The 12,047-nt window shown below is 39.0% G+C and overlaps 1 protein-coding gene across 5 annotated transcripts in view; it reads left to right on the top strand.

Moving 5' to 3' along the window:
• shi (dynamin-1 shibire) overlaps positions 1-12,047 on the top strand; it is a 187,468-nt gene that overhangs the window by 52,854 nt on the left and 122,567 nt on the right. For all 5 annotated transcript variants that reach the window (XM_071657888.1, XM_071657885.1, XM_071657886.1 and 2 more), the window contains exons 6-8: positions 2,175-2,446; positions 2,797-3,142; positions 4,700-4,857. In XM_071657888.1, the coding sequence (XP_071513989.1) occupies positions 2,175-2,446; positions 2,797-3,142; positions 4,700-4,857 (776 nt within the window). The remainder of the gene's footprint in view (positions 1-2,174; positions 2,447-2,796; positions 3,143-4,699; positions 4,858-12,047) is intronic.

Below are 12,047 nucleotides of genomic sequence, written 5' to 3'. Positions count from 1 at the left end.
AAACTGCTCTCATGAGCTGTCTGCATGTCTTGAGTACTTATGCTTGGATCTGAGGTATGTGTTTGGCTGCTGCTTCACATAGTTTTTGTTATGCTTCACATAGTTTCTGTTGTAAGACCAGCCACAAAAGGATTGATTTTTATGATGCTTCCTCCTTGCAGGAATATCATGGCTATAGAATTCTCCTCCTCCTTTTGTCTCTCCCTCTTCATATTACTTTTCTACCTTTAAGTACCCCCATAACTCCAGATAATTATATGTGAAACAAGCAGATCTTCTAGACCTAGATACTTGCATTGAGATTTGCATCTTTATTTAAAGGCTTCCTCGTGACTGAGCAGTAAGTGACAATTTCTTTCCTGCTATCAGCCATCCTTTATCCACACCAAAGATGGCATATTTTCATAAATTTTCTCAGGAGGACATTGAAAGGTTTTATTTGACTTTACAGGATTAGGTAGATTTTGATCCTGAATCGATTGGTGATGATGATCTGTCCTTGGATCATGTGAAGAATGATTTTATGGTTGTTGACTCTTCTAGTACTGAAAGTTGACCAGGATGAGGCAGGAGAAGGCATTTCTAACAAAAATGGAGGCAGTGTTGCCTGTGCCATTGTGAATTTGATAATACTGCATCTGACTGGTGCAGCTGTTAATATTACAGACTTATGATTTTCTTTTTATGAAAAAAATTCATTGAATCACGTTGATTATAGCAAAAGAAAATTACGGTATATGATAAAACAATATTAATCAATAATCAGTTTTTCAGTGTAAGCAATGTCATCAATAAAACGCACACAGTGGCAACTACCTTGACACAGGCCTTACTCCCATGCTTTTTGATATGTTGTGCTGACACACTTACAAAACTGCATTATTTGATTGAAAGTAGTGAAGGTAATATACTTTTGAAGGAATTTCCATTATTAAGTGAATATTTTTGAAACAGTAGTGTTAGTCCATTTGACCACATTATGATTTTCCAGCTGCATTCCTGAAAAGTGTTAGTTCTCTTATCAAATTATGAAATTGTAATTAGTCCTTTTTATTCACCTCTTATCAAGGCCAAATCATGAACTTGCTGTATCTGGCTGTAGTATTTCTTAAAAACATATATTAACAGGAGATTTTGGGAAAGAAGAAAGATGGAAATATACTTTTCTGGATGATGCCTGCAGGATGGCATAAACTTCCTAGTGTGTAATAGATGTCTTATGTTTTTCTTTTCACCCAATATTGTTTTGTAATGTAGGTGTTGATTGTTTGTAGTCTCTAGGCAGCTAGTGTTTGTTCTCAGTGCTCTTTTTTGTGGTTTTCAGCTTTGTTATATTTGCTATTGATAAGGTGGATGACCTGGCAGGTGAATGCATAGGTTAGGATGGAGTGGTTGAATTGTTTGTGTAGGACACTAAGGGATTAGCTTTGTTGTTGAAATCTGGCACCTGTTAATGTTCTGAGGACATTTAGCATGTTTGTTGCTCTTTTGTTTATGCTTATGTGTGGAAAGTGAATGTCATTTGTGTATCATATATTATGCCCACATTATTTGGTGCTTTGCTGAGTGGGATCATTCAGCTATTCAAGGTGATATGATGGTGCAGATTGGATTCCTTTTTGTCTGGGGTCAAAAGGATAACTAAAGACTTGTGTAGAGATTCAGACACTATTTTGCATGAGCCATTGTTTGTGTAATGTAGTTATGCTTGTTTGTTGTTGCTTCTGTTGTGTTAGATATCTGTATTATGATTGTTAGGTCATTTACATAGGACCTTCACACTGGTCTTTAGAAGGTAATAGGAGGCCATGTAGGAAGATGCTGAAGAGGGTTGGTGTAAGAATGGAACCTAAGGTGATGTAGGCATATGTAAGTAGTGGCTTTAAGAGGGTGAAGTGAATGAATGTATTAAGTGTTTGCATGGTATGAGAGACTGAAGATATTGTTGAAGGATGGATGATGTATTAATCAGGAAAAGGAGTTGGGTTTTAAGTAAATAAATAGCAAACGAGATATGTCATAACTGCAGTATTGCTTTGTAGTTTCACACCTGTCCATGTATAGAAAATAGGTCAGTGTAGAACTTTTTTCTCTTGGAAAAAATGTTGTCGAAGATGATGTCAATTTAGGATTTGCCCAAGTTACTGACTTTAATTTTGAATCTTATCTTTTAGGATATTGAGGGGAAGAAGGACATCAAGGCAGCTATGGCAGCTGAAAGAAAATTTTTCCTCAGTCACCCAGCATACCGTCATGTTGCTGACCGCATGGGAACTCCATACTTGCAACGTGTTCTTAATCAGCAACTAACGAACCACATAAGAGAAACCTTACCAAGTCTTCGTGATAAACTCCAGAAACAGCTACTGACAATGGAGAAAGAAGTGGATCAATACAAACATATTCGTCCTGATGATCCATCTATCAAGACGAAAGCCATGTTACAGTATGTTGCATATATTTTTTGACTTTTGAATGCCTATTTCAGAAGCAAGATTTGTACCTTTGGGTAATTTGAGTGCCCCAGTATTGGCATAAGTAATGGAATTAGCATCCCATTTGGTGAATGTTTTGATACTAGTTAAGTGTATGAGCTATGGTGTGGTATGACAACTCCTCAATACATTTCTTTGTTCATTTAAGCTTAGGGACCTTATCATTATCACTTTTCAAGAATCAGCCCTAGATTTTTTCTTTGTTTTTATTTCTATTCTTTATGTGTTCATTCACATTCTTTTGTAGTAGTATATAGATTAATGAAGTTAGTTGGTAACACTTAATGAATATTCCTTGCAGGATGATCCAGCAGCTCCAGAATGACTTTGAGCGAGCTATTGAGGGGTCAGGCTCTGCCCTAATTAACACAAATGAGCTTTCAGGAGGTGCCAAGATTAATCGCCTTTTTCATGAGCGTTTCCCCTATGAGATTGTGCGTATGGAATTTGATGAAAAGGAACTTCGAAAAGAGATAGCATTTGCCATCAGAAATATCCATGGTATTCGGGTGGGGCTGTTTACACCTGACATGGCCTTTGATGCAATTGTTAAAGGACAGATTGGCCGACTGAAGGAACCAAGTTTGAAGTGTGTTGACCTTGTTGTACAGGAGCTCACCAATGTAGTCCGAACCTGCACACTTAAGGTACTTCAAATTTTTGATGAGTGTTTCCATTGTTTAGTTACTGTATTTACTTACTAATATGATGTTTTCAGTGTGTAGAAAATTTTCAAAATGAGTGAACAGAAAATTGATCTAAGGAAGACTGCTGATCATCCTTAGTTCAAGGTGCCACTGTTTTTCATTGTGATTTAAACTGAACTTAGGGTAAGTTGTATATTTTTTTTCTGGTATGAAAAGATCTTTAGCTTAATCAGCAGGCACAAACATTATCTGTGATGTTTATTTGTTCTGTCCACTAGGACCTTGAGTTGTTAACGCTTTGACTTGTGATGTATTGGACTTACAGTTGTAGAATTGGTAGGGTATGTTGTATTGACTTATGATACTATATTTGGATTGCAGGTTGTGACACATTAGAAAAATTAAAATGCTTATATCTTTGTATATTTGATGCAAAGCAGCAAGTGGGGAAGGGGTAACATGTAGTGATTAGGTGAGAGGGAGATAGAATGAGTATTATGAAGGATTGTTGAATGTGTTTTATAATAGGGTGGCAGATGTAGGGTATTTGGGCTGGGGAGGTGTGCAAAGTGAGAGATTCATGGAAAATTGCTTGATGAAAAAGGATAAGATGAAATGTGGCAAGGCAGCTGAAGTGGACAGTATTGCAGTTGAATCTGAAGAAATGGGGGTGATTGGATTTTTTGTGTATGTATGAAATCATGGTGAGGTACCTAAGGATTGGCAGAATGTCTGTATAGTGCCATTGTATAAAGACAAGGGGGCAAAGGTTAGTGTTTTAACTACAGAGGTATAAGTTTGTTGAGTGTACCTGGTAAGTTGTATGGGAGAGATGGTGAAGGTATGTACAGAACATTGGACTGGGGAGAAATAATGTGGTTTCAGGAGAGGTAGAAGGTATATGGACCAGGTGTATGCTTTGTGAAATGTTTGTGAGAAGGACTTAGAGAAACAGAAGGATTTGTATGTCGCATTTATGGATCTGGAAATAACATAGGGTTGAAATACCACTCTTCACTCTATCTTATGCATGCCTTTCGCCCTTCTGCATGTTCAGGTCCTGAGCACTCAGAGTCTTGTTCAATCCATCCTTCCATCTCCACTTTGGTCTCACTATCTCCTTGTCATCTACACTTCTGACACTTTATGACCCATGTTAGGTTAATGGTAGATGAAAGATATCACTTGGAACAAAATATCAAAAACATCAATAAACACAAAAACAGGAAGCAAAAGTTGCATCCCTCCACTCAGAACCATGGGGTAACTGAAGCAGCAAATTATGTCGGACTTTTAAGACTGTTCCATTCTGCCATACATATGATATCTCCACCATAAGTGAGTAACAGGATTTGTTCCACATATAAAACCTGTTGTATGAAAGCCTTATTCTGTACATTAATCATTGGATTTTTTGGTGAAGACTGTATATGCATTGGCTTTTGGCACTCTTTCACCTCATATAACTAAATATGATTGAATGAAAATCTCATATAGGATTAAAGTTTTAAATTTTTCATTTTGACATGATAAATGTGCAACTCATTTGATTTGCAGATGGCCCGTTATCCAAGACTTCAAGAAGAAACTGAACGAATAATTACAACATTCATTAGGGAGAGAGAACAAATAGTTAAAGAGCACATCCTCCTGTTGAATGATTGTGAATTAGCATATATGAATACAAACCATGAGGATTTCATCGGCTTTGCCAAGTAAGTGTCAGGCTTGGTTACCTAGTTAGTATGATAATTTCATTAGTCTTTTGTGGAATTACTGTAATATGTAGCAAGAAATGGGGGTTTATTTTTCAAATGTTGTCTTTTGTTTGTATGTTTAGTTTTCAACAATATCATTTAACATAATCAAAAGTGAATTGTAATGCAGTACAGTTACTTGGGTTATTTAATGGAAAAGGAAATGATTGTGCTCAGTAAATGAGTGATGAAGAATTTTTGAAGTTAAGTACATTGATGTTGAAGTGGTTAAGCTGTTATGTCTTTGCCCTTTGCAGTATTTTCCCTTTACTAGGGTTAGTTAATGGTTGAATATTATGTTTGCAAGCAAAGAAATTCCATTTATTGCTTAAGATGGGGCATACTGGTAAAACTGGAAGATGGACATACAACTTTTTAACTAACTGGTCACAACAATTTTAAAATCTGGCTATTTCTAGTGCCACCTCAGTAAAGAGTTGTCCCCAAGAAGCTGTGCTTGAACCCCTTTTTATTCTTCATTCTCATATCTGACATTGATGCAAATGTGAGTCACAGTTTCCCATCATGCTTCAGAGATGATTCTAGTATAAGTATAAAAATCTTGTTGGTTGAAGACACAGAAACAAAAAAGTAACATAAACAAAGTCTTTCATTGTGCCACTGAAAACAGGCTCTTTGGTGGATATAAGTTTGAACTCCTTTTGTGTGGGGAGAATGAAGTCAAGGGAAATACTATGTTCCAGGTTGACACAGACACTGCTGTATGAATAGAACAATGTTTAAAGAGTAGAATGATAATGTCTGATAGTGAACAAAACAAGGCAACAGTTGCCTCTCCCAAAAAGTTAGTAGGTTTGATCTTATGAAATTTCAAAAGATAAGAAAAAAAAGCAGTTATGATACCCTTCAGGGAACCGTTACTTTCATGAATAGAATGCTGCTGTGTGCTAACATCACCCTTCAAGGAGGGCAACATTAGAATTAGAAAGTGTTTAGAGATCTTTCTTGGTCTGTACTGATGCTGTAAAAGATCTTTACTTCTTTACTTGGAATGATTATAAACACTGAAGCCTTTTGCTTTGGCGCCAAGGCAAGTATATTCTCACTTGCAATTAGAAAACCTAGAAATCATGTTCCCTAATCTACATTAAAAAATAATTCCTTATTGGAAGAGAAGACTGAAATATTACTCCCAAAATCTAAAGGTGTGATAAGCACAAAACTGAAAAACACCATGAACATGTAAGGCCTTCCCCCATCAGAGATATAATGGGATACGTGTTGGAAAAATCTAAGAAGGCCATGGAGAAGTATTTATAAAGTGAAGTGTACGAGAGTAGCCAAGGTTTTGAAGGTTGCTTGGGCCTACAGGCTTTAATTTTCAACAGCTTGGTCAACCAACAACCCAGCTCAGCATGAGCCCAGCATATGCCAATAATATGCTTCAAGTTCTTTTCACAGATCTAAGAAAATATGTACATGTGGGTAATAGTTGCCAACATTGTATGGGGAAAACATGCCCCATTCATGGCCATCTAGGATGAAAAGAAAGGTGGAGTGCATGAGAAAAAGAATGTAGGAATTGATATTAGCTTCTCAGGCATTTTTAGACATGATTCTGAAAGGTGGAATGCTCTCAAGAAGAGGAAAAGATGAAAAAAGGAAGATAATTCCACAGCTTTATTGTTCAAGAAGAGGGATTTCATAACATTTATTCCTCATTTGACTGGTCTCCAGTTGGGACATATGAGGGCAGCTCATGAGAGCAATGGCTGAAATGTGATACATACAGAGAGAGAGAGAGAGAGAGAGAGAGAGAGAGAGAGAGAGAGCAGCAACATTATGGGAGATGGAAAAGATTGGTTGAAAAGGGATGATAGCAAAAGTTATTAAAGTATAAGGTGTTTGTTCCCACTCCTGGGAAGGGAGAGGTGAAAGAAGAACCACCTGATTGCTGGCAGCATTCAGTGGGTAAAGTGAAATCATGTAGATGTAGGATGGCTGCTCAGAAGAAAAATTATTGCAGCACGTATACAACACAGAAAGAAAGCACTTTTTGAAATATATGTGATGCAGAATATTTGATTCATCTGAAATGGTGCTCATCCACTGGAAACATAAAATACCCTTACAGAATATTCCTCTATCATGCTTTATTGAAAAAGTACCAAAGAAGTAGTATACTTTCCTCTTTGATGGTGTGGGAGGAAGTTGAAATAATGGGGAAGGACACTGGGCTGGCAGCATGGATGCTCCTTATTTGTGTAAGTATTGAAAAAGCTTACCCTAATATCATTTTTCAAGAGTCTGTACTCATAGATCTCTAAACACCAGCAAACACTACACAGACAGAACATATGCACCAAAATGTCCTAACAGGCTATAAACGACAGAGATGCTGAACTTTATGATTTTATTGGAATCTACGATTTTCAAGACCATATTCCTCTATTATGATTGCCTAATGAAAATTACAATTTAAAGAAAAAAATTGTAAATAATTCAATATTTTAAATGTCAGATGATATATCACAAGGTACATATATACACAACTTGCTAGTTCCATCCATTATATTGAAAAATGTCAGACCAAATTTGGCAAGGACTGTAATCTTTACAGTGATGATATTGAAGGTAGTGCAGAAAGGACAGTCTGCCATGAGCAAATTCTAAACAAAAGCCTCCTTCAGGAAGCCAAAAATGCAGTTTACTTTTCTTTGAAAAATTATAAGGTAAGAAATGATAGAATTCATATCATTTCGATAACATTGCTTTTTTTTATTCATATTTTTCATATCTTTAATTCTTATAGCACTCGCATTAGGATTGGCATCTCTGAAACACTTGCTCACCCAACTTATTTTTGAATGCCTTCCCACCCATCTGAAACCATATTTCCTAGACATACACAATTTACACTCTCTTTTACAATTTACTCAACACTACAAACACTGATTAATCATATCCCAAGACCCCACATGCCCACTGTGCAGCTACCACATCAGACACCTAACATTTAGTGCTCAGTTGCCCCATACACTCCATACATAGACACACAACTTCACTGCACATTATACTCTGTGGTCCTTCTCAGTGGATGTGGTCAGCTTTATGAGCACTGTAGGAACCCCATAGAAGTTGAATGAGACCCCTGGGGCATAAATTGAATAAGTACAATGCTTATGGTTATTTTCTAGTCAGAACCTTAGACAGGAGCATTAGGTAGTAGTAGTTAGAAATATTAGGTGGGAGCATTAGGGAGAGGTAGTAGGTTGGAACATAAGGCAGGAAAAATAGATAGAAATATTAGGTTTAAGTATTTAGTAGGAACATTTAGGAGGGGCTTCTGAAAGCACTGCACTAGAGTTACCTTGTGCCAGTGGCCTGTTAAGAGTGAATCTTTAAGAGCTAAGAAGCGGCACTGAAGTTCACCAGTAATGGAGGCTTTTGCCATGGCCACCGCCTTGAGATCCAACATCAAATATACAGATAGATAGGTAGATTTCATTTTGCATACACTTATATACATTTTATGGTTATTACATATATGATTTAACACATTCCATTCATATCTTTTACATGTTATTATTGTATTATTATTATTCATTTATTATATTTATTTTGCCTTGTTGCTGTCTCCCACGTTTGCGAGGTAGCGCAAGGAAACAGATGAAAGAAATGGCCCAACCCACCCCCATACACATGTATATACATAACGTCCCCACATGCAAATATACATACCCGTACATCTCAATGTGCACACATATATATACACACACACAGACATATACATATATACACATGCACACAATTCACACTGTCTGCCTTTATTCATTCCCATCGCCACCTCGCCACACATGGAATAACATCCCCCTCCCCTAACATGTGTGCGAGGTAGCGCTAGGAAAAGACAACAAAGGCCCCATTCATTCACACTCAGTCTCTAGCTGTCATGCAATAATGCCCGAAACCACAGCTTCCTTTCCACATCCAGGCCCCACAGAACTTTCCATGGTTTACCCCAGATGCTTCACATGCCCTGATTCAATCCATTGACAGCACGTCAACCCTGGTATACCACATCGATCCAATTCACTCTATTCCTTGCACGCCTTTTATTGTTTTATTATTATTATTGTTGTTATTATTATTATTATTATTATTATTATTATTATTTTTTTTTTTTTTTTTATACTTTGTCGGTCTCCCGCGTTTGCGAGGTAGCGCAAGGAAACAGACGAAAGAAATGGCCCAACCCCCCCCCATACACATGTATATACATACGTCCACACACGCAAATATACATACCTACACAGCTTTCCATGGTTTACCCCAGATGCTTCACATGCCTTGATTCAATCCACTGACAGCACGTCAGCCCCGGTACACCACATCGCTCCAATTCACCCCACTCCTTGCCCTCCTTTCACCCTCCTGCATGTTCAGGCCCCGATCACACAAAATCTTTTTCACTCCATCTTTCCACCTCCAATTTGGTCTCCCTCTTCTCCTTGTTCTCTCCACCTCCGACACATATATCCTCTTGGTCAATCTTTCCTCACTCATCCTCTCCATGTGCCCAAACCACTTCAAAACACCCTCTTCTGCTCTCTCAACCACGCTCTTTTTATTTCCACACATCTCTCTTACCCTTACGTTACTCACTCGATCAAACCACCTCACACCACACATTGTCCTCAAACATCTCATTTCCAGCACATCCATCCTCCTGCGCACAACTCTATCCATAGCCCACGCCTCGCAACCATACAACATTGTTGGAACCACTATTCCTTCAAACATACCCATTTTTGCTTTCCGAGATAATGTTCTCGACTTCCACACATTCTTCAAGGCCCCCAGAATTTTCGCCCCCTCCCCCACCCTATGATCCACTTCCGCTTCCATGGTTCCATCCGCTGCCAGATCCACTCCCAGATATCTAAAACACTTCACTTCCTCCAGTTTTTCTCCATTCAAACTCACCTCCCAAGTGACTTGACCCTCAACCCTACTGTACCTAATAACCTTGCTCTTATTCACATTTACTCTTAACTTTCTTCTTCCACACACTTTACCAAACTCAGTCACCAGCTTCTGCAGTTTCACACATGAATCAGCCACCAGCGCTGTGTCATCAGCGAACACAACTGACTCACTTCCCAAGCTCTCTCATCCCCAACAGACTTCATACTTGCCCCTCTTTCCAAAACTCTTGCATTTACCTCCCTAACAACCCCATCCATAAACAAATTAAACAACCATGGAGACATCACACACCCCTGCCGCAAACCTACATTCACTGAGAACCAATCACTTTCCTCTCTTCCTACACGTACACATGCCTTACATCCTCGATAAAAACTTTTCACTGCTTCTAACAACTTTCCTCCCACACCATATATTCTTAATACCTTCCACAGAGCATCTCTATCAACTCTATCATATGCCTTCTCCAGATCCATAAAAGCTACATACAAATCCATTTGATTTTCTAAGTATTTCTCACATACATTCTTCAAAGCAAACACCTGATCCACACATCCTCTACCACTTCTGAAACCACACTGCTCTTCCCCAATCTGATGCTCTGTACATGCCTTCACCCTCTCAATCAATACCCTCCCATATAATTTACCAGGAATACTCAACAAACTTATTTTTTTTTTTTATTATACTTTGTCGCTGTCTCCCGCGTTTGCGAGGTAGCGCAAGGAAACAGACGAAAGAAATGGCCCAATCCCCCCCCCCCCCATACACATGCATATACATACGTCCACACACGCAAATATACATACCTACACAGCTTTCCATGGTTTACCCCAGACGCTTCACATGCCTTGCTTCAATCCACTGACAGCACGTCAACCCCGGTATACCACATCGCTCCAATTCACTCTATTCCTTGCCCTCCTTTCACCCTCCTGCATGTTCAGGCCCCGATCACACAAAATCTTTTTCACTCCATCTTTCCACCTCCAATTTGGTCTCCCTCTTCTCCTTGTTCCCTCCACCTCCGACACATATATCCTCTTGGTCAATCTTTCCTCACTCATCCTCTCCATGTGCCCAAACCACTTCAAAACACCCTCTTCTGCTCTCTCAACCATGCTCTTTTTATTTCCACACATCTCTCTTACCCTTACATTACTCACTCGATCAAACCACCTCACACCACACATTGTCCTCAAACATCTCATTTCCAGCACATCCATTCTCCTGCGCACAACTCTATCCATAGCCCACGCCTCGCAACCATACAACATTGTTGGAACCACTATTCCTTCAAACATACCCATTTTTGCTTTCCGAGATAATGTTCTCGACTTCCACACATTCTTCAAGGCCCCCAGGATTTTCGCCCCCTCCCCCACCCTATGATCCACTTCCGCTTCCATGGTTCCATCCGCTGCCAGATCCACTCCCAGATATCTAAAACACTTCACTTCCTCCAGTTTTTCTCCATTCAAACTCACCTCCCAGTTGACTTGACCCTCAACCCTACTGTACCTAATAACCTTGCTCTTATTCACATTTACTCTTAACTTTCTTCTTCCACACACTTTTCCAAACTCAGTCACCAGCTTCTGCAGTTTCTCACATGAATCAGCCACCAGCGCTGTATCATCAGCGAACAACAACTGACTCACTTCCCAAGCTCTCTCATCCCCAACAGACTTCATACTTGCCCCTCTTTCCAAAACTCTTGCATTTACCTCCCTAACAACCCCATCCATAAACAAATTAAACAACCATGGAGACATCACACACCCCTGCCGCAAACCTACATTCACTGAGAACCAATCACTTTCCTCTCTTCCTACACGTACACATGCCTTACATCCTCGATAAAAACTTTTCACTGCTTCTAACAACTTTCCTCCCACACCATATATTCGTAATACCTTCCACAGAGCATCTCTATCAACTCAACTCAACTCAACAAACTTATACCTCTGTAATTTGAGCACTCACTCTTATCCCCTTTGCCTTTGTACAATGGCACTATGCACGCATTCCGCCAATCCTCAGGCACCTCACCATGAGTCATACATACATTAAATAACCTTACGAACCAGTCAACAATACAGTCACCCCCTATTTTAATAAATTCCACTGCAATACCATCCAAACCTGCTGCCTTGCCGGCTTTCATCTTCTGCAAAGCTTTCACTACCTCTTCTCTG

Source organism: Panulirus ornatus, chromosome 65 (genome assembly GCF_036320965.1).
Source record: "Panulirus ornatus isolate Po-2019 chromosome 65, ASM3632096v1, whole genome shotgun sequence".
NCBI classification, from domain to species: Eukaryota; Metazoa; Arthropoda; class Malacostraca; order Decapoda; family Palinuridae; genus Panulirus; species Panulirus ornatus.
The sequence above is the reverse complement of the archived record's forward strand: the minus strand, read 5'-3'. Positions and strand labels throughout refer to the sequence as shown.